Source organism: Dendrobates tinctorius, unplaced genomic scaffold (assembly GCF_039654945.1).
Source record: "Dendrobates tinctorius isolate UK_male_01 unplaced genomic scaffold, ASM3965494v1 ptg000028l, whole genome shotgun sequence".
In the NCBI taxonomy this organism is placed as follows: domain Eukaryota; kingdom Metazoa; phylum Chordata; class Amphibia; order Anura; family Dendrobatidae; genus Dendrobates; species Dendrobates tinctorius.
Window position 1 is genome coordinate 55,323,310 of NW_027361696.1, and position 26,546 is coordinate 55,349,855.

Here is a 26,546-nt window from a genome sequence, read left to right on the forward strand (position 1 = left end):
CCTTCACTATAAAGCCTGGGCCTCATACAGCTGTACAGGGGTCTAGTGAAGGCTTTTTAGCCCTTTCTTCAGACTGTAGCTCCTGGGCACCGGCCCTCACTCATGTCCCTTCACTATAAAGCCTGGGCCTCATACAGCTGTACAGGGGTCTAGTGAAGGCTTTTTAGCCCTTTCTTCAGACTGTAGCTCCTGGGCGCAGGCCCTCACTCATGTCCCTTCACTATAAAGCCTGGGCCTCATTATACAGCTGTACAGGGGTCCAGTGAAGGCTTTTTAGCCCTTTCCTCAGACAGTAGCTCCTGGGAACAAGCCCTCACTCCTGTCCCTTCACTATAAAGCCTGGGCCTCATTATACAGCTGTACAGGGGTCTAGTGAAGGCTTTTTTGCCCTTTCTTCAGACTGTAGCTCATGGGAACAGGCCCTCACTCCTGTCCGTATTGCTGATTTGTGTTATTGGGTCGCCCTCACACACCCAGGGCAGCGGGGGTACTCGGTATCGGGCCGGTGTCAAGGCGGGACTGTGTCACAGCAGCGGCGACCCGGTCCGTGGCCCTGGGCGCCCAATATCAATGGCGGTGATGTTAATGGTGTTAACGTTTATATGAATAGTTCGTGACGCCACCCGTGGTGTTTGGCAAGCAAGATGGTAAGTCAACGCTGCATCCAGATCCGCTGGGACTGATGGTGTGGTGCAGCAGAGATGGTATAGCTCCCCACAGGTGGAGCTGTTGTCCCAGGGCAGTGTAGGTGCAATGGATGAGGAGAGGCGCAGAATGGTATGGAGGCTGGTACCCAGGTGTAGTGGTGCGGGAATAACTGGAAGACACCAGAGTATGCGGTTCCAAAGCTTTACTCACTGTTTGCAGTTCACACAACTGCCTGCCTCCGTACCGTGTTCTCCAGGTCAGGGCTCCAGCCAACCTCCAAGCAGGATAGGAATCTCCCTTCCACACTCCGCCAATATGTACCTTACTGAACGACTCCTCCAATGCGCCATTAGGTGCGAAGCACTCCAGTACTTAGTTACCCTGGAATGCCTCTCTCTCTAGGTGTTCCTAGTCTTTACTTGTATGACAGACAGCTGTAGCCTGCTTCGGGGACTCCACTCTGCGTCCCGGCTCTCTATTCATTTGCTGTTATGTCCCAAGTCTATGATGGGAGCAAGGCATTAGCAGCTCACTACTCCTCCGGTGTCTGTTGCCGGACATAAAGATCCAATCAACCTCGGGGACCGGGCCCCGGCCTTTGCGCTCTCTGGACTGGAAGGGTTCTCTCTCTCTCTTTCTCAACCTGCTTCCCACCGTCCTTCTATTCTCCTTCGTTCCGATCTGTTCTCTCTCTCTTATGGAATCTGTAGTCTTCAGTCTACGTCTCTTTCTCCTTCGCTTCCTTCCCTGAGGAGCTCGTTCCACTAAGACCAGTCCTCAGCCTCTCCTGACTGACTGCCTTCCTCCGCCTTGAGCTCCTCTCTCTCTGGGACGCACCCCAGACTGACCTGAAATTCTACACCTTCCCTCTCTTTTAAATCTAACTCCACCCGCCTCCCCAGCACCTCTCGTGTTACGAAGCCAGGGACCACAAAAGGCACCCTATGACCTTTCCAGCATAAAGCATGGATGGGTCCCTGTTGAACTATCCTGTGTGTGGGGTGCAGGTGTTGGAATGAGGAAAGGAGTTCCCACCCTACCTAGATGGTGGGGCACTACACCTTAGGAGAAGGTGCAGTACCTCTGTGGCGACTGGAGCCTCAGGGGCGCCACATTATCCTCTAATATTTGTCCATGTGGTTTCTACATTAGTCAGTGCTGTGACATCTGCCAGCACTGATTATTCTAAGGCTATGTGCACACGTTGCGGATTTGCTGCGGATACACAAGTGATTTACAGTACAATGCTATTCTATGGGGGGGAAAAAAAAACGCTATGTACATGCTGCGGAAAAATCCAAGCGGAAACGCAGCAGTTTATTTTCTGTAGCATGTCAATACTTTGTGCAGATTCCGCAGCATTTCTACACCCATTCCATTATAGGAATCCGCATGTGTAAAAACGCAGGTGAAATCCGCACAAAATCCACATAAAAACCGCACGGATTTAGACCTGCGAATTATGCCAAGAGATGCAGAATCTGCACAGAAAATTCCACACAGCAATCCGCAACATGTGCACATACCCTTATAAGTAAATCCTTGGGGACATGTTCCAGGTTCTTACAGAGTAACTCTGATATCTGCACCATATATGGCACCCCTTACCTACCAATTCTGGTATGCATGGTCCCCTCATCCCCAATCCTGGTATGCATGGTACCCCTCATCCCCCAATCCTGTTATGCATGGTCACCTCACCCCCCCAATCCTGGTATGCATGGTCACCTCACCCACAATCCTGGTATGCATGCTACCCATCACCCCCCCCCATCCTGGTGCATGGTCCTCTCACCCCCCTATCCTGGTATGCATGCTACCCCTCACCCCCCAATCCTGGTATGCATGGTCCCCTCACCCCCCAATCCTGGTATGCATGGTCCCCTCACCCCCCAATCCTGGTATGCATGGTCCCCTCACCCCCCCAATCCTGGTATGCATGGTCCCCTCACCCCCCCAATCCTGGTATGCATGGTCCCCTCACCCCCCCAATCCTGGTATGCATAGCGCCACAACCCGCCCTCTACTGACTTCACGGTGTATACCCGATCGGTAATCTTTTGTGCCGTGATGTGAGGAGAGGACAGGTTGTTGGGCCGGAATTGGCGCCTGCACATTCCTCTCTTTCTGGCACCATTTTCTTGAAGGCACACTTCAGTGTGTCTTCCACAAATTGGCGCCGGAAAGCGCATGCGCCGATTCCGGCCCAACAACCCGCCCTCTCCTGTCATCACCGCCAGATGCAAGACCCAGTGGCAACACCGAATCGATGAGCTGTTGTGCCGGAGATCGCGGTATGCGTTCAGTGCCTACGCATACTGAGATCTCCTGGGGGGGGGTACGTCTACCGCGATCTTGAGGGGGGTGCGTCACTCTGTCTGAAGCCAGACTGCGCAGGTGCATCGCACATGCACAGTCTATAAAGGCTTCGGACAGAGTGAGGCTTAGAGTGTTATATTATACATATACCCCGGATCTGTCCACAGAGTTTCTCTGCCTCAGATTTATATTATTACTTTCCCACTGTAGAGCAGCAGGAACTACAGAAAATAATGAGGGGGATAAGATGGCTGTCAGTGCCTGACCTCAGTGCCTCTGCTCATTCTGCAGCTGCCGGACATCCTCTGTTATATCAGACACTGACAGTCTGTGTGACTGCACATTGTGATCTATCACAGATCACGTGTGTGCACGCACTGCACTGAGCAGCCAATCACAGCACAGCTATGTGTTCATGTGGGAGGAGCCCAGTCGCAAGTCAAAGCCTTGCCAGTCACTCCCCACTTGTACACAGGCTCTAAGTCTTCTCCTCAGCTCCTCCCATCCCCCAGCCAGGCAGGAAGAAGCTACGCAAACAGCAGGGGGGGGGGGGAATTTGGCTCAGCTGCCCGTGGTGAGCCGACTCCCATCGGTCACATGAAAGAGCCGGCTCTTTGTCTCGGTTCGTTCACGAACGACATCACTAGCTAGTGCACAGTTCTCTGCACTGTTCATGGCTGTCTGTCAGGTCTCTGTGTGTGAGTGCAGCTCACGTTGTAGTGTGTTCTGCAGCCACCTCTGGTTGTAGTCCGCTCAGCGTGCGTCACTGCCTCATACATAGTCCTTTTTTTGTTTTATTGCAGCTCATTTTTCCTGATTTTTTTCTCCTATTAGTGTGCTTCCATCCGTATCCATCTACATTGGTTGATTGCAAACACTATATAGGAGTAGATAGAGGAGCCGTTTTTCTGGCTTGTGCCCTGCAGCCACAGCCAGATTAGTATTAGCCTATTTTTTGGAGCCTCATCTATTGCATTGTAGGTTACCTTCCTGCATTGTAATAGCTCCAAAAAGTTTGTGATACTATCGCTTTCAAATCTTTGGTCACATCCTTTTTGTTTTTTTGGTCACATCCTTTTTGTTTTTTTGAAAAGGATGTGTAGGCCACATTAGCTCATATTAAAGTGTAGTCCACACACTTCATAAAATTGGTGTTTCTTATACCTGTTAGCAGCTGTTCAGGAATAAGTACACTAAGCCCCCCCTTTGTACTTTTCTGCCTATCTTTATCAGTCTACCAAGATGAAGAAGGCAGGGAGTAAGGCACGTGGTCGTGGAGTTTCAGCAGTGAGAGGACATCCCCCAGTTTTACCAGGCAACAGTCCTTTATGCGCAACTTTGTAGGACCTCGCCGTACCCCACTGCTGCGGGACGAACAAATTGAAGCCATTGTCGGATGGATGGCAGCTAACGCATTGACTTCAATGACTTCCACATCCTCTCAGGGCCAGAGCACTGAAGAGCAACCATCTGTCTCTTCACCACCTGTCAAAGTGCCCAGGCAGTCAGAGAGCACTGGACAGGAGCCATCTCATTCTCTACTTCTGTTCTCTGAATCTGTTGACTTGGAAAGAGGGGGCCAGCCAAGCAGCATTCTAGAATGTGAAGAGGGAGTATGCAGTGATGCGCAACTGCTTTGTCCCTCTGAATCTGAAGAGGCGGGTGGGCCAGTGCCTATGGTCAGCACACCTCAGTACTCATCAGATGAGACTCAGGTGCCACTTTCTGGTGCGTACGGTGCTGACGAGACTACCCAGGAGAAGCAGGTGTTTGAAGAGGGGAGTGTAGATGATGAGGTCCTTGACCCATCATGGCGTGAGGAACAGGAAGGTGGTGGGAGCAGCTCTGAGGAAGAGACTCCCCGAACGGCCAAAACAGGAGGGAGGGGGCAGACTTGGTTGCCTGTAGCCTCCACTTCGGCACCCGTTAGGAGCATTCCTCTTCCAAAACGGGCGCTCCCAGGACTTGCAGTGTGTGGTCCTTTTTTTGACACAGTTGCAGATGATATTTGCTTTGTCAAATGCAAGCTGTGTAATCATAAAGTCAATAGAGGGAAAAGTGTCAGCAACCTGAATACCACAAGTATGTTGAAACATGTGCGGACCAAGCACTTGGTGGAGTTACAAAGACACACTAAAGACGTAAGCCAACCTACAGCACCACCTACCACCTCTTCAGCTCGTGTTGCAGCCTCTTCCTCCAGCTCACACACAGCTGGTTCGGCTTCCTCACAGGATCAGCATGGAAGAACCTCTGGCACTGTTGTCCAGAGACCCAGTGACATTCCACCCACAGCACCACGTTCCCTGTCATCCTCACACTCCCAGGCCACTCTACAGCCATCGGTAGCACAGGCATGGGAGAAAAGGCGGCCATACTCGGCAAACCATCCCCGAGCACAGGCTCTGAATGCTGGCATTGCCAATCTACTGGCCCTTGAAATGCTCTCATTCAGGCTGGTGGAGACTGACACCTTCCGTAACTTCATGGTATTGGCAGTCCCACAATAAAAGCGGCTGGGCATGTTGTATTTCAGCAGGCAAGCCGTCCCTGCCCTGCAAAAGCATGTGGAGGGAAAAATTAAACATGCGCTACTAAACGCCGTCAGTAGCAAGGTCCACCTGACCACCGATGCGTGGACCAGTAACCATGGACGATATCTTTCCCTCACTGCCCATTGGGTCAATGTTGTGGAGCCGGGTACAGATCTTGAGAGTGGCGCTGTACGTGTTCTGCCAACTCCAAAGATTGCAGGAATCCAGTCTGTACACATTGACTCCTCCTCTTACTCAAGTTCCTCAGAATCAGCGCTGCAGGAGCCTGTTACGACCGATATGAGCACAGCCGTGGCCAAACGTCAACAGGCTGTACTCAAATTAATTTCTTTGGGGAATCGAAGCCACACAGCGCAGGAGCTCTGGAATGCCATCAAGCAGGAGAGTGACATGTGGTTTGTGCCAGCGAATCTCCAGCCGGGCTTGGTAGTGTGTGACAATGGCCAAAATCTGGTGGCAGCTCTGGGCCTAGGCAACCTCACTCACATCCCATGCCTGGCACATGTGCTCAACTTGGTCATGCAGAGCTTTCTGAGGGACTGTCCGGATCTTGATGCACTGCTGCACAAGGTCCGCATAGAGTGCACTCACTTGCGGCGTTCCAGCATGGCAAGATCGCGCATTGCAGCTCAGATTCTGCCTTCCGGAACATCGCATCATATATGACCTACCCACCAGGTGGAATTCAACGTTACATATGTTGGAGAGGTTATGTGAGCAGCAGGCAGCAGTAATGGAGTACCAGCTGCATCAGGCGCAAACAAGTCGCACTGTGCGCTGGTCACACTTCAGCACCACTGAGTGGGCCTCTATGAAGGACATCTGCCACGTTTTGCGTGCCTTCGATGATTCCATGCGGATGGCTAGTGCAGATGATGAACTAGTCAGCATGACTGTCCCCCTTATCTGCCTGCTTCAAAAAACACTGCAAGCACTAAGGGAGGAGGTTATGGAAGAGGTGGAGGATGAGGAGTAACAAATGCCATCTGCTTCTGGACAGTCTGCGCAACGTGGTTCCTCACAAAGGCCTAGACAGGGGACACTTTGTGAGGAGGATGAGGAGGAGTCAATGGAGGAGGAAGACATCTCTCCAGAGGAGGGAGGTACACAATGCTCCAGTAGTCAGTATGTATGGCGAGGGTGAGATGATGCAGAGCAGGTAGAGATGACGCCTCAAGCAGGGGACAGCATTTCTTGGGCAGTTGGGAGTCTGCAGCACATGGTTAATTTCATGCTGCAGTGCCTGAGAAACGACTGCCGCATCGCCCACATTCTCAACACGGCTGATTATTGGACGTACACCCTCCTAGATCCTCGCTACTGGGACAACTTGCAAAGCCTCATAACACCGTTGAACCGGGAGTGTAAAATGCGGGAGTACCAAGACACACTGGTGCATTCCATCATGTTCTCCATTCCACCCGAGAGCAGTGCTGCTAGTGCTTTACAAAGCAGCTCTGTGCGTCAAGGCAGTGGAGGAAGCTCTGCACAAAGAGGGAGCAGAGGCAGCGCCTCAGCACAAGGCAAGACCAGTATGGCCCAAATGTGGCAAAGTTGTGTGTGCCCGCCACAAATGTCTACACCATCACAGACGGCTCCAGTCAGCAGGAGGCAACATTTCCGTCAGATGGTGACAGACTACATGTCTTGCCCTGTCAGTGTACTCCCAGACGGCTCTTCCCCCTTAACGTTTTGGGTCTTTAAGCTGGATACATGGCCAGAGCTTAGACATTATGCATTGGAGGTTCTGGCTTGCCCTGCTGCTAGTGTATTATCAGAACGCGTCTTTAGTGCCGCAGGTGGTGTACTAACAGACCGTCGCACGCGACTATCTGGCTTACTTTTCTGAAAATGAACAAGGCCTGGATCTCGCCAGAATTTACCAGTCCTCAGCCAGAATAAATAATTGGTTGGCAACAGTATCCAGGTCTCCTGTTGTGTTCATGTTTCTACCACCTGAACTGTAATCCCTGTGCTCCAACACCGCCAGTTGTTCCTCAGAAGTGGCGTCTGCACAGAAAAAAACACTAGCTCCTGTGTTAGTGAAGTTCAGTAACGCCAGTTGCTCCCCTGCTGTGTGTATGGCAATATCTCCTTCTCCCTCCACATTCAAACCTCATCAGATATTAAACTTGCTCCAAGTAGGCCTCAGCCTACACCATGATTGATCCTGGGCTCCAACACTGCCAGTTGTTGCTCAGAAGTGCTGTCTGCACAGAGAAAAAACACTAGCTCCTGTGTTGGTGGGTTTCAGTAACGTCAGCTGCTCCTCTGTTGTGTGTCCAGCAATGTCTACTGCTGCGTCCACATTCACACTCCTACTGATTTCAAACTTGCCAGACACACATCAGGGGATCATCTGACGTTACTGAACCCCAGTAACACAGGAACAAGTGTTGATTGTGCGGATGGCACTTCTGAGCAGCAACTGGCGGTGTTGGAGGCCAGGGTAAATACTAGAGACAGAGTGGAGCTAGAGGCCTAATTGGAGCACGTTTAAAATCAGTAGTAGTCTACAACAGATCTTAAACTTGATGAAATTAGGCCTCAGCCTACACCCTGATTGTGTTTTTCATGACCCTGGGCTCCAACATTGCCAGTTGCTGCTCAGAAGTGCCATCTGCACAGTCAACATATGCTCCAGTGTTATTGGGGTTTAGAAATGTCATCTGATCCCAGCTGTGTGTCCGGCAATTTCTCCTGCTCTGTCCATACTCACACAACTGTTATGAATGGGTAACCGAGGAGAAAAAAAGCAAAACAAGCCAAGTCACAGAAAACCAGAGCGGTTGGTAACTATGCAGATTGCAGATCCCTGATCCTACCACACAACTAGCAGCAGCCGTGGAGCGTACCGACGATGTTCCTAAACGCTTCGCCACAGCCGGAGGACTAAATAAGCCTGAAGCATGGAAAGGGGAAAACTAACTGCCCCAGAGCAGACCCCAAAGGAATAGATAGTCCCCACACATGTATTGACGGTGAAACAAGATGAAGGTACAAACACAGGCAGGTTAAATAGGCTGAGCAAACGATGGGGCCCAAACTAACTAGAAAGGAAAGGAGAGACACTGTCTGCAACCTACAAAAAAACCCTACAAAAATAATGTCCAAAACTTCTGATAGCAAAATTAACCCTGAAGTCACTAGTCTTCTCCCACTATATCAGCACTCTGAAATATTCTGAGACAGAGCAAAAAGAGACCAAACTAGTAAGGGAAAAAAAGCAAATTGGCAAAATACTGATAAAAATAAGAGTGGAAATTCAGCACAGCCCCCAGCCGGGGCTGGCTGACCACACAAAAAACTGAATAGACCAACAAACTCAAGTGTGAACATTAGAAGAAAAACTTAGCTGTAGATGACTGGAACAGAGCTGAAAACCAAGAGCTGACAAGCCAGAAGGAATCACCAGCAACTGAATAGAGCGTCGGCTGTCTTAAATCCAATCTGAGACTCCGGAGGTCCAATAGTCATCCTCAGGTGGCAGATCTCCACCGATCAAATCAGCCTCACTACCTCCTGTTACCACCAGAGGGAGTCTGGAAGGAGAACTCACAACTGGTGAACCAGAGAATGAACTCACAACTACAGATTTTAAACTTGCTCCAATTAGGCCTCTGTCTCCACTCTGTAGTATTTTCCTGGGGTTCCAGCACCACCAGCTGTTTCCCGGCATTGTCTTTGGCACAGGTACTCCCTCCTGCCCGGCCTGGTTCCAGCATGCCAGCCGTTTCCGGGTAGTGTCAACGTCACTTTGCCACCAATACGTTGTCCTGTCGTGTTGCGGTCGGGTTAGCTGAGTCTATGGTGCCTGCAGTTTATGGGCTTCCTATGTGGGCTGCGGGATCTGGCAACAAAGGCTGGTTCCGTAGTGCCAATAGGACAAGCGCCCCCTGTAGGACTGTGGGTTTCGGTAACTGCGGCCGGCTCGCGGCCTTGTAACTTTGTTTTTCATGGGTACCTTCTGCTACCCATCCGGGTAGCAGCACCGTCAGCTGGTTCTCGGCAGTGCCTTTGACTTAGGTGCCTCCTTCTCGGTATCCGAATTCCAGCAACATCTGCTGGTCCTTGGTAGTGCTTTCTAGCACAGGTACCTCCTGCTTAGTAACCAGGTTCCAGCAGTGGCAGCTGGTCCTCGGTAGTGCCATTGGCTCTTGTTCCTTCTGCTACCCATCCGGGTTCCAGTACCGTCAGCTGGTTCTCGGCAGTTCCTCAGCCTTCTTGTACCTTCTGCTACATTTCCAAGTTCAAGCTTTTGGAAATGATTTTTGGTTATCACTCTGGATCTCCCTGACGACCCTGAAGACCACCCCGAAGAAGACGGCCACAAAAACGATGACCCTGAAGACGACGACCCGGAAGACCTCCCCAAAAAAGACCAAAAAGATGACCCTGAAGAAGATGACCAAGAGGACAAAGAACATGAAGACAACCACCAAGATACAGAGGACCAAAAAGCAGAAGACCAAAAATCAGAGCAAAAGATATTATCTAAATTATAAGCAGAAGACGACTAAGCAGTGTATGGGGGTGAGTCCGTTCCTCCTCGTGGTGCCCCTGGAAAATGCCTGCTGCAGGCCAAACTGAACGCGGACAAATCCTGTTGTAAATCTTTTGTGACAGGCAGAACGGAAGGTGTAATCTTATAACTTTTATAGGTAACTACAGGAATGCCTGTCACAAATAAGAATATGATGAAGAATAGGAAGAAGATGAAGTAGAATATGAAGAAGAATTAAATAGTTGAATAAGAAGAATATGAAAAAAAAAAAAAAAAAAGAATAGGAAGAAGGTGAAGAAGATGAATAAGGTGAAGAAGTTGATGAAAAAGATGCTGCTGCTGCTGAAGGTCATGAAGGAGAAAGTGTGGGAGAAGTAAAAAAGAAGGTGAAGAGCATGGAAATGGTGAAACATACATATCTGACAAAATATAATACAGGTTAACAGTCAATATCTTTGTAACTCCGAACGTCTTTAATATTTTTTTTTCTTTTTTATTCCTGCTATTCCATTTGATTGGGCTAAACCTCTATGCCTTTAATGTCTCCTCCACCTCCCCCAATACATTCTACATTATTCTTAGTTTTTATTAATGTAGAATTAACCTACAAGGAAAGAAAGGGTTTTTTGTTTTTTTTTTTTTTTTTTTTTAATTCCGATATTTCTGTCCCATTCACTTGCATTGGTTTCCGGTATCAGAATCGGCGATACCCTATACTTTTTGGGCATCGGTCCGATATTTCACAATATCGGATGGTATCGCTCAACACTAGTTGGCACCCTTGAAATTGTTCCAGAAAATGAAGATTTCTCCCAGTAAATTAATACACAGTGTCTTGTTATACACGTTTCTTTCCTTTGCCATTTTTTTCCTTTGTGTGGATTGCAACAGCACAAAAAAAAACAAAAAAAAAAAAAAAAAAAAACACACACAAATTGGAGAAAATGGCACACAAAACCCCAAAAATTCACCGGACAAGGTTGTTGGCCCCCTCAACTTAAATATTTGATTTCACGCCCTTTGGAATGGATAACTGCAATCACTTCCTATAACCATCACCAAGCTTCTTAGGGTGTGTGCACACGCTGCGGATTGTCCTGCGGATTTTTCCGCGCAGATTTGTCAAAAACCGCAGGTCAAAAGACCTACGGTTTTTCTGCAGATTTTCTGCGGTTCAGCCTGCAGGTTTCCCCTGCGGTTTGACACCTGCCATGGAGCAGGTGCCAAACCGCAGCGAATCCGCACAAAGAATTGACATGCTGCAGATTTGAAACCGCAGCAAATCTGCGCAGAAAAATCAGCACTGTGGTTTTCATTTTTCATTGATTTTAATGGTACTGTACACCACAGCAGAAACTGCTGCAGATCCGCAGGACCAAAACCGCTGCGGATCCGCAGCGTGTGCGCTCACCCTTACAACCCTCAGGAATTTTGGACCACTCTTCTTTTGCAGACTGCTCCAGGTCTCTCATATGTGAAGGCGCCTTCTCCCAACAGTAATTTTAAGATCTCTCCACATGTGATCAATGGAAATTAATTCCAGACACATTGCTGCCACTTCAGAACTCTCCAGCTCTGTGTTTCCATCCATTTACGGGTGCTTCTTGAAGTATATTTGGGGTCATTGTCCTGCTGGAAGACCTATGACGGACGCAAATCCAGCTTTCTGATACTGCATTGCAACCCAAAATCTTTTGGTGATCTTTAGATTTCAAGGAACCCAGTGCCAGAAAATAAGTCCCAAAACATCTTTGAACCTCCACCATATTTGACTGTAGGTACTGTGTTCCTTTTCCTTGTAGGCCTCATTCAGTTTTCAGTAAACAGTAGAAAGAGCTTTTTAGTAAAGCATATTAATCTTTGTCTCGTCTGTCCATAGGATGCTTTCCCAGAAGGATTTTGGCTACATTTTAGCATACTGCAGTCTAACTTTTTATGTTGGTGTCTGCATTGTGGTCCTCCTGGGTCTCCTGCCAGAGTTTCATTTTATTAAAATGTCGATGACTAGTTCACACTGTCAGTGATGCATCCCTGAGCCTGCAAGACAGCTTGATTTTGGATAAGCAGACCTAATCTGGAATATGCTGTGTTGCAACCTTTCTTCTGTCCACATCCAGGGAGATTAGTTACAGTGCCATGGCTTCTAAACTTCTTGATTATGTTGCAGACCGTGGATAAAGGAACATCAAGCTCTCTGGAGAAGGACTTGTAACCTTGAGATTGTTGATATTGTTCAGCAACTTTGGTTATCAAGTCCTCAGACAGTTCTCGCCTCCCCTTTCTGTTCTCTATGCTTAGTGTTGCACATACAGACACACAATGCAAAAATTGCATCAACTTCTCCCCTTAGCATCAGGTTTTGGGTGTGATTTTTTTATTGCCCACACCTGTTACTTGCCCCAGGAAAGTTTGAATGAGTAGCACACGTTTGAAAAAATTTTTTTACCCACAATTTTGGGAAGGTGCCAGCAATTTTGTACGGCCGAGTATGAAAATTGACTGCAGAGGGCGTAAATCTTTTTTTTGCGTCTTTCATTTTTCCTCCCCTTCAAGGGCCATCATTTTTCTCTCCCTTCAGACATACAGGAGGGTCTCCACCCTCACCCCACAAAAAGAAAAAAAAAAAAAAAAAAAAGAAGTAGTGCATATACCCACACAACAGCAACACAAGTTTGTGGCTTTTCTTATTGCAAGGAGTGTAATTTGGGGGTGAGTGTCGCGCTTTATTTTTTGTGAAGACGTTTTTAAAACTGTACAAGAGTTTCACCCATATCAACCAATCACAGAGCAGCTTTCATCTCCTGAAAAAAAAAAAAAAAAATCCACAGATACCAGAAAATACAAAGTAAATAAATAAGTTTATTAAGTTAGGAATATAAAGATGACAAGACTGTCTAGAAAGCAAGGGCGCTATATCCGCAGATTGCGGTCAGGACGGGGTAGCCTGGAGCCGTCCCACTCTCGTCCTTTTATTTCCCGCGCTATCTGACAGAGTGCGCACACTAGGCAGCAGCAGATGGCGCAGTAATCGTTCAGAAGGCTTCCCTGCAGAAACAAACCCAGAAGAAGCAAATGAATGCAGGATTGTAATATGAATGGATGAGCAAGGGGAAGTCTCAAATTTGAACCCATCCATGGGCTAGGGATAACTCCACAATCACTGTCAGTACTGTCACTGTCAATCACTGTCACTGACTTCTGGGACCCCCACAACTGGGGTCTGGAGAGTTCTGGGTGAATGGAACAGCAGTCTATCATGAACACTGCAACTCCCTTCATTATAGTGGGAGTGCCGAAGACCAGCCAAGTCTTCTGGTCCCGTTAAGGGTGACTGGAGAATCCATACACATGATGAACCACCACTCCATTCACATGGGACTCTTTAAAGCCCCGTATCTCAGGGGTCCTCAGTGGTTGAATAATTTTGACCTATCCTTTTTTAAACTTGAGAATTCCCCTTTAGAGAACTGTCTAGGAAAACAGGTCCCATAATGATCTCTTATGAATGATGGGTCATCATCTCATCTACTGGGAAATGAGCTGCAACACCCAAGAACTGCCATGGTATGAAGGATGTGGAGCTCCAGCTCTGTACATCACATTTGGAGGCCATGGAACCTTGGGGTGTCAGGTCCTCACCGATCTGAAACGGATGGCTAATCCTAAAAATACAGCAATGTCCTAGTCCTTGACAACCCTTCCAAAAGGGTTAGGATGCTTTAGACACCGGTTCAGTGGCTCCCATCTGGGCTTCTGTCCAGTCAAAACTATTCCACCCCAACATGTAGGTGAAGACTCACCGGGATCTTATAGCGTTCACGGACACCGGTTCTCAGTGCAAACATGGACCCCGGTAGCATGCCAAAGCAGCACATCTCACCAAATAGTGCTGACAAGTAGCAAGGGAGGAAGAATGGGCATATACAGCCCAAGATACCTGGGACAAAGAAAGGAGATCAGACAAACACCCCTTTAAGAGGTCAGACAAGTAGTTTGTATGTAGTGGCAAGACTTACAGATTGGAATGTCTTCAAGACACTGAAAGAGTCCGGTGCTCCAAGATATGGGTCCTAGTCTAATGGGTCCTCCATATGGTCCATAAGGCATTGGGTTTACCATTTGTCCACCCGTTTGCAGATTTAGGACAACTTGGGGTGGTGCCTGTGGTTGGGGCTGGGTGACAACTAAAGAAAATAGAGTGAATTTACAAGAAAAATAAATTAGGATTTTCACTAGAGTGCATGTATAAATGAGATATGACACATGGAAGTTTGGAAAAGCACAAAAAAAAAATATATATAATAATAATAATAATAATAATAATTTCTTTATATAAAAATACAAAAAGTAAAAAAAAAAAAAAAAAAAAGTTATAAAATAAAGTAATAATAACCCTTAGGTCAGATGTAAGGGTAAAATGGGACCAATACCAAGACAATCTCTTGAGAGGGGATATGTCACCCTGATCTTGAGGATTGATGCATGGCTGCAAAGTAGGCAATCTGCCGGAGAGCAGTCATGAAGTCAGAAGTCAGTGTACACCAGAGGTCGGGAGGTGACAAATTTATCACCTCCAGAAATCACTTCTTAGAAAAGGGAATTATGTCAGACACGGAAGTCCAATTATGAGTAATGGCATTTTTTGAAGGAATAGGTCCTATAGCTATGGGAGACACATCTTTGGCATTGTGATGAACTTACATCATGGTGTGGCCCGTGCATCAGCCCCAAATTGATAACTATATATGCCATGTCCCCCCCCCCCCCCCCCATCTATAGTGATTTAAAAATTAATGCCAGATTTCCGATCTTGATATCTCCTACCTGAGACCTCCAGGGGGGCAGATATTCTAAAGGTTGTGGATCTCAAAGTTTGAGACCTAGTCACATCCCATGAACAAGCCCCATCTGGAATTATGCGATAGGATTGTTCCTTATTTCAACAAGAGGGTTCCCCACCGCCAAGATCTGCACCATTTCGTCTAGCATTTTTTGAATATCTTGTTTAAGGCTATGTGCACACGCTGCGGATCCGCAGCAGTTCCGCAGACAGTGTACAGTGGCATGCAAGTCAATTGAATTTATAATCCGCTGTGCACATGCTGCGGATTTTTAACTGCGGAAAAGCTGCGGTTTTGAATCCGCAGAAGATTGACATGTCAATTCTTTGTGGATTCTGCTGCGGTTTGCCCTCTATTCCATTGTCCAGGTGTCAAACCACAGGGGAAAACCGCAGGCCAATCCACAGGTCATTTTAGCTACGGTTTTACCTGCGGATCCGCAGGTACAAATCCACGGGTGAATCTGCAGAGTGTGCACATAGCCTTATATTATGTAGTTCTATATACCGTATGGTCCTCTTTTGTGTATATATTATATATATATATATTTTTTTTTTTTTTTTTTTTATAAACACTGTCTACTTTTCAGATTTAATATATCTGATACAATATATCTTTGTTCCTTTTTCTCTGTAAACCGCACCCCTGAAGTCTCAGGAGGTCCCATGTTACCAGTAATGGGCGTCCAATCGAAGTGTGGTGGTGGCAGCTAATTTTTCTTGGGTTATTACAGAGCTTAATGGTGGCCTTAAACGAAATATAGATTTTCCATGAGTTGGAATTGGAGGTGTATATACTATACACTCACTGAGTTCTCCAATAATTACCACTACTAGGGCAAGAGCCGTGGCCTCATCCATCAGTTGTATAATGTTCTGACAATTGGAGGAAGCAGAGGGATATCTATGCAATCCCCCCGACTGGTTCCTGACACCTTGAAATCCCCCACTATGATTATCTCTAGTTGTTGCATGCTAGTGACCACTGCAGTCAGTCAAATCACTGACCTCAGGCATGTCCTGTATATGCCAACATCACAATGGATGACACAGATTGGCTGGAACAGTCATGTTTCCTGTGTTACAGCCAACCCCTGTGGGACCGTGATAAGTACAGCGTGGCACTACCGCAGGGTGCACAAGTAGGTTACCCAGACCCAAATGAATAGCAAATAGTAACTTGGCACTCAACTTGATCCTTTTTGAAAGAAAATTTCATTATGTGCAGTCTCAGAAACGTTTCGGCCCACAACAGGCCTTCGTCGGTCCGACTGATGTCACAGTATGGTGACTAAATGCAGGTCCAAAATTTCGTATATATTGATTCCTGCTATCAAGGTTGGTGCAGGTGTGCACTCACTTGATACTGTTTGCGTATGGACTGGTAAACTAGCCAGACTCAATATATATTGATTTTGGTGCGGTATCTAACTCCTTGGATTCAAATTAGGATGATGCACATTGTGAGATGCTTGGCCATATAAGACAGGCGTTTGATATGAAAAACTAAGTGCTCTTGAACCATAGGTCCATCCAGGACTGTAGCTGAGAGGGAGCACAATGTAGTGGTATCCCCTAAAGCTAGTGGAGGTCGGTTTGGGGTGTGTAGATCAAAACGCTGTATCCACCGCTGTCATACAAGCGGTGGATACTGCGTTTTGATTTACACACCCCAAACCGACCTCCACTAGCTTTAGGGGATTACCACTACATTGATTACACCGCTTATCTTGTGCTCCCTCTCAGCTACAGTCCTGGATGGACCTATGGTTCAAGAGCACTTAGTTTTTCATATCAAACGCCTGTCTTATATGGCCAAGCATCCCAGTGTGCATCATCCTAATTTGAATCCAAGGAGTTAGATACCGCACCAAAATCAATATATATTGAGTCTGGCTAGTTTACCAGTCCATACGCACACAGTATCAAGTGAGTGCACACCTGCACCAACCTTGATAGCAGGAATCAATATATACGAAATTTTGGACCTGCATTTAGTCACCATACTGTGACATCAGTCGGACCGACGAAGGCCTGTTGTGGGCCGAAACGTTTCTGAGACTGCACATAATAAAATTTTCTTTCAAAAAGGATCATTCAAGTTGAGTGCCAAGTTACTATTTGCTAACCCCTGTGGGACCGACACAGACCCCCCCTGGAAAATCCCTTTAAGCCTTCACCTAATGTTGCACCCCTGCTGTCTCCGAAACACAACCTCAGAGGGGATTACAAATCTCGCCAAGTGGCGGAAAGGAAACTCTGCAACATCCACATTACGGTGCCAAGGATGTACCTGGCAAATCTATTGGAGTAGTGGAGGCCAATCTAGCCATTTGTGTGGACGCAGTCACTGGGAGCGGGTTATGAATGGCAGATGGCAAAGCCGACGGAATCTTCAACACGGGCCCCTGCATTTTCATCTGGTCGTCAGCCGCCATCTGCTAAAACAGAAAAAGCAAAAAATAAAATAGAAATGAATAAAATTCTGCAGTGTGAACATTATAGAAATCACATTCCAGAAAATAAAAAAAAAAAAAAAAAAAAAAAAAAAAAAAAAAGTTAGTTACACGTGAACAAGCTCTAAGAGGGTTCTCAATTTTTTGCCGATTTTATTTTAAACTTGAGACTTTCTGCTCCAAAATCCTCACATAGAGTGTAAACACACATGGAAAAAGAAAAACCCACACACAAAAAAGCTAACGATATAGCGCATAAATAGCAGGAAAAGCACACGAGAGGTTAAAAGGTCATGTCCCACCCCCCCTCCCTCAGTGATGTAACAAGTACCACAACGTGGATAATGCAAGTTACACTTTAATGAAGCAATCATATTACAGCATATAACAAGAAATAATCATAAGATAACAAATAGGGAGGGAACTACCCGTGCTGTCAGGATGGGCTCCCGGAAACATCATTACCGGTAGGTCTAATACCTATTTTCCAGGACATCCACCTGACAGCACCATGGAGAGTACCAAAGCACATCCTCAGGGTGGGATTACCGCATGGAGAACTTTTCTCCCAAATGCGGTCTGTTGACCAGATAACACATCAAGCTTATAGTGCTTACAGAATGTATTAAGATTGGCCCAGGTTGCTGCTCTACAGATTTGATCCACCGAGGCCCCCACCCGCTCAGCCCATGAGGCCGATACTGCCCTCAGAGTGGGCCTTTACAGAGTTTGGCGGACTGGCTCCTTCGGCTTGGTAGGCGTCAGATTACTGAGGTAATCCATCGTGCGATGGATGCCTTAGATGCTTTTTTACCCATATTTTTACCCCCAAAAAGGATGAACAGATTTGGGTCAATGCGCCAACTATTGGTGGCCTCAAGATAGTCTAGGACTGCGCGCCTCACATCCAGTGAGTGAAGACGCTGTTCCTTTTTATTACGGGGATTATCGCAGAAAGATAGTGTTACCATCTCCTGGTTTATATTTTTAGAAGAGGCTACCTTTGGGATAAATGCCGGGTCCAACCTTAAGATTATAGGGTCGTCTCTTATCTGGAGATATGGGTCCTTAGTGGACAGGGCCTGTATCTCCCCGATTCTTTTGGCTGTAGTAATGGTTACCAGGAAGGCCGTCTTACGAGCAAGAGAAGAGATGGTTATTTTCTCGCTGGGGGCGTAGGGGTCTGTACAGAGAAACCCAAGTACCAGGCCCAGGTCCCAAGGCGGGGTGAGCTGCCTAATCGTGGGGCGCAGGCGCTGCGTGGCTCTTATGAATCTTATTACCCAGGGATGGGAAGCTAACTGGTAATCGAAGAAGGCACTCAAGGCCGAAATCTGGACTTTTAGAGTGCTGGGCTTAAGGCCTTTATTAAACCCTGTCTGCAAAAAAATTTAGTATGCTAGGGAGGTCAGGGGTGCCCAGGGGGTTGGACCAGATGGCCCAGGAGGTCCCTTCCAACTCTACAATTCTATTCTATGATTCTATAAACGCTGACTGCAAAAAATTTAGTATGCTAGGGAGGTCAGGGGTGCCTGCCACCCTCCAGACAGAATCTTTTCCATATCTTTCGATAGATTGCGGATGTCACCGGTTTCCTACTGGCCTGTAGGGTGGATATGACCTGATCCGACAACCCCTTTGCCTTCAGGATGTCCCTCTCAGGATCCAAGCCGATAGGTGGAGTCTTGCTGGGTTCGGGTGGTGGATCGGGCCCTGGTGAATGATGTCCTTCCACAGGAGTAGTTCGACTGGATTTCCTACTACCATGGCTCCTAGCAGGGAAAACTGGCTCCTCCTCAGCCAGTATGGAACAACATCACTCTTGCGTGGTCCTCGCGTATCTTCCTGAGCACTGCCGGTATGAGAGCCAGTGGTGGGAACGCATAAGAGAGGGGTTCTCCCCAAGTCTGGCTCAGGGAGTCTAAGGCCTCTGGATGATCCGCCGGATTCAAGGAGTAGAATCTGGGGACCTTTGAGTTTTCGGCTTGCGAATAGATCTATACTGGGGGTCCCCCAACGCTGACAGATGGTTGAGGATTTCCCCGTTCAGTTCCCACTCCGTCGGGTGGATCTGTTGTCTGCTCAAGTAGTCTGCTACTTCGTTCTGGGAACCTTCTAAGTGTACTGCGGTCACTAATCTGACTGTTCGTTCTGCCCAAGCGAATATTCTTCCCACCAGGGCCTGCAGTGGTTGATGTCTGGGCCCTCCCTGGTGCTTCAGGAATGCCACTGCCGTTACATTGTCGGATAATATGCGAACGTGACGATTCCTTTGTACCGCCTGGTTTCGCCGCAGCGCTTCCCAGACCACGTAGAGCTCTCTGAAATTGGAGGATCTGGTCCTGATGTCTACTGGCCATCTTCCCTCCTATGTGGGCTCCCCATCCCCACGTACTGGCGTCTGTGGTGACTACCACGTATGGAGAGGTTGTCCATAGTACGCCCACCTGAAGGTTTCTGAGCTGTGTCCACCACTGTAAGGACTCCTTCACTCGTTCTGGCAGCCATAGGGGTTTGTCGAGCGCAGTCTGCCTTCTGTCCCGCTTTGCGAGGATCTCCCTCTGTAATGATCTCGAGTGAAACTGCACCCACCGGACACATGGGATGCAGGCCATCATGAGGCCCAAAACTTCCATTGCCTCTCTTATGGAGCCTTGTCGCTCCAACAGGTCTCCAACCCTGGCCCGAATAGATCTCTGCTTCCTCTCGGGTAGCCGGGATATTCTGCTGGCCGAGTCTAGAAGGACTCAGAGGAATACTTTCTTTGTCTCTGGCCTGAGGTCCGACTTCGTCCAATTGATCACCCAGCCGAGGGACTCCATTACGGTCGTTGCTCTGTTTCTGTCTCGAATGAGCGCTTCTTCTGATCCGGCCACCAGTAGGACGTAGTCTAGATATGGAATGATCACGATACCTTGATCCCTCAGGTAGGCTACCATCTCCACCACCAGCTTTGTAAAGATTCTGGGAGCTGAAGCCAACCCAAATGGAAGGCACTGGAACTGGAAGTGGCAGGTCTGGGCTGGCAAACTGACCGCAAACCTTAGTAGCCTCTGGGATGAGGGATGGATAGGGACCTGATAGTATGCCTTCTTTAGGTCTAGGGTGCACATGACGGCGTCCCTGTCTATTAGGAGTATTGTGGATCGGATTGATTCCATCCGGAATCTCTTGTACCTGACCCAGGCATTTAGTGGCTTCAGGTTTATGATGGTGTAGGCCTCGCCGGATGGTTTTGCGATCGAGAACAGGGAAGAGTAATGCCCTCTTCCTCTTTCCGTCGGGGGAACTGGTACTATCACTTTTGAGTTAACCATGTCCAGAAGATTCGTCCACATTGCGGAGTCCGCCGGGACAAAGGTGGGGGCAATATATCTGCCAGGGGAGGAGAGTAGAGCTTTATACTGTAGCCCTCCACGATGGTTCTGAGGACCCACTGATTTTGGGTGATCCGGGACCAGTTTGCTGCGAAGTGGCGCAGTTTCCCCCTTGATCTGGATGTTGACGCGAACAGGGAACCCTTGTTCCTTCCACCTTGGCTGTAGGAGCTCCTATAGGAGCCTCTATTGGACCTAGCCTAACCCCTGAAGTCAGTCTGTCTCCTTGAGAAGGAGCCTCTCCGAAAGGACTGGGGCCGTTGGGTTTTTCCTCTGGGAACCCTTTGTCAGACACTAGCTCTAGAATGTTATCTAGGGCTGGACCAAATACCCTCAGGCCCGAGAAGGGGATGGCACATAGCTTTGTTTTAGAGGCGTTATCTCCCAACCAGGATTTAAGCCAGACTGCTCTTCGGGCTGCATTAGAGAGCCGTTTCTGGCTGCAAACCTCACTGACTCCGCCGATGTATCCGACAGGAACGCCGTGGCTGATTTCATAAGGGGAAGTGATGCTAGGATCTCTGATCTAGGGGTCTTGTTGGTTAGGTGCTCCTCGAACTGCCCCATCTACAAAAACAGACCTGGCCACCGAGGTGGCTGCTATGTTGGCCCTAATAAGAGCCGCCGACGTCTCCCATGTTCTTTTTAACAAGACGTCCTCCTTCCTATCCATCGGGTCTCGGAGACTTGACGAGTCCTCAAATGGGATGGTTGTCTTCTTGGTAACCCTGGCTACTGGAACGTCTATTTTAGGGACTTCGTCCCATGCCCGTGTTTCCTCAGGATCAAAAGGCAGTCTATTCTTAAAGTCTCGGGAGAGTATCAACCGACATCCTGCCTCTTTCCACTCCTCCTGGACCATCGTCTTGATGTGCTCACTTACAGGGAACACGACCTGTCTCCGAGCCACCAGTCCTCCAAACATTAAGTCCTGTCTGGACTGCGGTTTAGGGATTTCCTCCATTTGCAAAGTATTTGACTGCCTGGACCAACTCGTCCGTGTCCTCCAGTCTAAACAGGTACTTCCTGCCCTGATCCTGTCTATCCCCCGGGGATCTCACCTTCTTCCCGCTGATCTGGATCATGGAAGTCGGACTCCTCGCTAGGGCTTGCTTCCGAAAGTGGATCTGCTTCCCACCTTGGGCGCTTGCGGCTTGGCCCTGGGCTGGGGGACTGACGCCGTGCGAGGCTGTCTCTAGAGGCCTGGACTTCCTCCCTTATCAATGATCTCATCTCGGAAAGGAGGGATGTTGTTCCTCGCCTATGACCCTTGAGGTACAGGGCCCGCATAGGGTCTTGTTATAGGTGTCTGGCACATATATGAAATGTGTCACATAATATTTCCCAAAGTGGAATGAAAATACACCGCAAATAGTTTAAAATGAAAGAGAGGGAAGGATTTATAAATCTCTATTAATTCCCCAAGGACGGGATAGTACGTCATAGCCATCAGCGGTGCTCACGGGGGGAGCGCCGCTGATTGCAGCCGGGTGTCAGCTGATAATCACACCCGCCACTATGTGTCAGGGCCCTCGGCACATTAACCCCTGGCACACTGCGATCAAACCTGATCGCAGTGTACCAGAGGATCAGGGAAGTATCGGCAGGCAGGGAGCTCCCTCCATGCTTTCCTGAGACCCCCAGCGCAGGTGCTGCGCTGGGGGCCTCCTACCCTGCAGGTCCCCGGATCCAAAATGGCCACAGGGGCCTTCGTAGGCCTGCAGGGAGGCGGCCTCCCCAGAGCCTGCAGAGCGCAGGCATGAGGAAGCCTGCTGCAGCGCCTGTCACATCTCTGATCTGACACAGCACTGTGTGACGTGTCAGATCAGAGATCGGACACATGACAGTGATGTCCCCCCCTGGGACAATGCAATAGAGTAAAAAAACAAAACAAATATTTGGTATTGCCGCGTCTGTAACGACCTGCCCTATAAAAGTGTCCCAGTAGTTAACCCCTTTATTGAACCCCTTAAAAAATAAAAAACAAAGCAAAAAATAATGCTTTATCATCATACCGCCAAACAAAGTGCAATAACGCGCGATCAAAAAGACGCATATAAATAACCATGGTACCGCTGAAAACGTCATCTTATCCCACAAAAAACGAGCCACAACACAGCGTCAAAAGCGAAAAAATAAAGTTATAGCTCACAGAATAAAGCAATGCAAAAATAATTTTTTATATAAAATGGTTTTCATTGCATAAGAGCGCAAAAAAAAAAAAAAAAAAAAAGGCATAAATGAGATATTGCTGTAATCATACTGACCCGAAGAATAAAACCACCTTATCAATTTTACCGCACACGGAAAGGTGTAAACGCACCCCCCACCCAAAAAAAAAAAAAAAAAAAATTAATGAAATGCTAGTTTTTGTTCATTCTGTGTCCCAAAAATTGGAATAAAAAGCGATAAAAAAAAAGTCACGTGCCCGAAAATGGTACCAATAAAAAAAAAAAAAAAAAAAAAAAAAAAGTCAACTCGTCCAGCAAAAAAAAAATAGACCTCATATGACTCGGCGAGTCAAAATATGGAAAAATTACAGCTCTCAAAATGTGGTGATGCAAAAATAGGTATTAGACCTACCGGTAATGATGTTTCCAGGAGTCCATCCTGACAGCACCATGGAGGACGTCCTCCTCCTTAGGCTGTGTTCACACACAGCTTTTTTTTTACCAGCTTTTACTGCGGTTTTCAATATAAAACCGCTAAAAATAAGCTTCCCAGACATTTCTATGCATTTTGCACATTGATGCGTTTACCGCAAAAAAATTGCATCGCGGTAAAAAACGCAGCATGCTAAATAACTTTGCGGATTTTTCCACGGTTTTGGCTTCTTCCATGCGTTTTGAAACCGCTGCGGAAAAAAACGCATCAAAACCGCGCAAAAACTGCTGTGGAAAAATAGGTGCGGTTTCTGGGAAGGGAGTCAGGTTTTCAAGCAGAAATTTTCTGCTACGTGTGCGCTTAGCCTTACAGGGACAGGAAAAGCACACGAGAGGTTAAAAGGTTCCGCCCCACCCATCTCCCTCAGTGATTTGACAAGTTCCACAATGTGGATAATGCACTTAAAATTTTAATGGTACAATCATATTGCAGCATGTGACATATATAACATAACATAGTATAACAGGGAGGGAACTACCCGTGCTGTCAGGATGGACTCCTGGAAACATCATTACCGGTAGGTCTAATACCCATTTTCCAGGACGTCCCCCTGACAGCTGTCAGAAACACCGCACTGAACCAGTACGCGTGTCCTGAGTAAAGCGAACTGTGCTCAAAGATACCTGTGGAGCGGGCAGCAGCCGAGTAGATGCGTACTTCAGAGCCGCAGGACCTGAAGCACGTGACTGCTAGGGGCGTGGCCTAAACTCCAGAGAACTAGGAGCTGCAAGAGAACTCCTAGCAGGGTAACTGCGAGACAAAGTTACCAAGGGGCATAGACAGGGAGGATAGTCAGGACTAGAGTTGAGCGACTTTTGGTTTTTTAGGGTCGCGTTTCGTTTCGTGAAACCCGACTATTCCAAAAGTCGGGTCGAGCAAGATCGTCCGATTATAGGGAAAAGTCGGGGTCGTACCGAAACACGAAACCCAATGTAAGTCAATGGGGAATAAAAGTCGGCAGTGAGAGGAGGACAGGAAACACACCTACAGTGCCCATTTGAATGCCAAAAGCATCAATTCTTCTTACTTAAGCTTGTCAACCTTAATTAACTTCATAATACAAGTTACGCACTGAAAAATGGGGGTTATTTGGCTACAGTTGTGTGGGGGGGTGGGGGGGGGGGGGGGAGGGCTGGCTCCAGGTTTTCATGTGCCCTGGGCGAAAGAGCGCCCCTTTAACACATAATACCACAACTCATCATGCTCCGATACGGCAGAGAAATAGCGGTATAGTACAATGAAAAATACTTCACTTTTTACATCTCATGACGAGGCCCATCTATTTCTCCATACAGAATCATTGGTCCCATATAATGTTTGAAACCGTATATGATGAGCTCCACATAATGCTACAGTATATGTTGGTCCCCATGGATGAAGCTCCACTGTCTTATGGGCCCAAATAATGCTCCAAACATAATGGGCCCCATTTCTAATGCTCTAGTGTATAATGGGCCCTGTAAGTGCTGCTCCAGTGTCTGATGTCCACCTTTGGAATGTTCCAGTGTATGGTGGGCCCCATCTATCATTCTCCAGAGTATAGTGCTCCCCAAAAATTGCTGTCCCAACATTGAAAACAATCAAATAAGTCTCCTCGCTAGGGAATCCCTGTACTAGTCTGGACTCCGCGTCGTCCCCATCTTCCATCTCACTGCACAGTATTTCAACCTTGCAAGTGCTGTGATCCTGAGCAAGCAGGGGGGCCCACTCGTTGGCGACGGCACTGGCACAGGGCCCCTGATAGTACGGTGGTGTGTCTGATGGCGGGTGGGCCGAACCTGCACTTTCATCTGCAGCTTCCTCTTTGTCACCGTGTAAGATGGAACTGTATATGGGAAGGGTAACCTGAGTTTCATCAGGGTCAGATTCAGGCCGGGTAGCGTGCGAGGGGAATGTAGTGGTCTGGGTCAATGTACCAGCAGATTCATCGAGCAGTGGCTGGGCATCAGTGCACTTGTGTCGCCCCCAGGAGTAAGGTCGCCACAGTGGCATTACCTTCCTCCTAGGGAGTGTGATGTCATGCTTGGGAGCAACGAAGGATCTCTCTAGCAGGTTAACTGATTGGGCGGCGTTATTCCCACAAGTCATGACCCTCCAAACAGCGTTCATGAAGGCAAAGTGTTTGTTTTACTGGGCAGTATGGTTGCAAAGCTGAACCTTAAAGGAATGTCCAGAAGGGCACCACCAGGAGTGGAGCCTACGGCGTAATTTGACTCAACACGGGCAACCTCAACCATGCCAGCTACAGAACAGATGCACACATTGCAAGCTTAATTCCGTTAACGAACAAGACTCCGTCATGCCCCGCGGTCCGAGTCCGGCTTACTAGAGGGACACGTGAGGCTCTGGCACGATTGGCCAATAACTGGTGTGTCATGCCCTTACATGTCCGTGGCTACATGTGCGCTACACTGAAAAGGCCAGCGTTTGTCGCTTACAGGTGCTGATAACCCGCTGAACAACGTTAGTGATGGGGATCACTGATTACAATTATTACCCGCGAACAATGATTTCCCAGTAAGTGCAGGTCAACCGCAGTTCCGGAATTAGGCCTAACCGTCATACCTGAAAAAATGAAAAACTTACGTATGCAAACCACAGGTGCTGTAGCTTGCTTAACAGCTCGCCAGCCGTTCTCACGCCCAGTATGGATTACACATGATTGCACAAAGGTGAGAAAGGGTACCGTATCCCCAGATAACATGTATGGATAGCGTACACATTCAAAATATATGTCTCAGGAGGCAGGCTCAGACGGTGTTAGGCCCAGTATGGATTGCACAAAGGTTAGAAAGGGTACCGTATCCCCGGATAACATGTATGGATAGCGTACACATTCAAAATATATGTCTATACATCAGGAGGCAGGCTCAAACGGTGTCAGGCACAGTATGGATTTGACGGCCCAGACTACACAGCGGAGGAGCAGGGAGAGGTAAAGATTGCAAATGCTAGGGCCCTACCCAAGCAAGGGGGGCCCACTCGTGGGTAGGCCGACTCTTGGGCGCGGGCACTGGCACTGGGCCCCTCATAGTACGGCGGTGTGTCAGAGACACTTGATTGCACTATGAGGGACCCTGTGCCAGTGCCCGCGCCCAAGAGTCGGCCTACCCACCTGTCCAGAGCAACGGCACTCGCACGGTGTCGTGCGCTAGGTGGTGACCCCGGCCATGGGGGGGGGGG

General features: G+C 48.1%; 1 protein-coding gene and 1 long non-coding RNA gene across 2 annotated transcripts in view; one reads left to right on the forward strand and one right to left on the reverse strand.

Moving 5' to 3' along the window:
* Positions 1–26,546, forward strand: part of LOC141085408 (uncharacterized) — a 79,738-nt gene that overhangs the window by 17,053 nt on the left and 36,139 nt on the right. The gene's annotated exons all lie outside the window — the stretch shown is intronic.
* The window catches only part of LOC141085405 (uncharacterized), a 40,337-nt gene continuing 26,656 nt past the window's right edge, over positions 12,866–26,546 (reverse strand). The window contains exons 2-5 of the mRNA XM_073570757.1: positions 17,160–17,307; positions 14,043–14,210; positions 13,827–13,963; positions 12,866–13,071 (exon numbers count right to left, since the gene is read on the reverse strand). Of these exons, the coding sequence (XP_073426858.1) occupies positions 12,937–13,071; positions 13,827–13,963; positions 14,043–14,210; positions 17,160–17,307 (588 nt within the window). The 3' untranslated portion in view covers positions 12,866–12,936. The remainder of the gene's footprint in view (positions 13,072–13,826; positions 13,964–14,042; positions 14,211–17,159; positions 17,308–26,546) is intronic.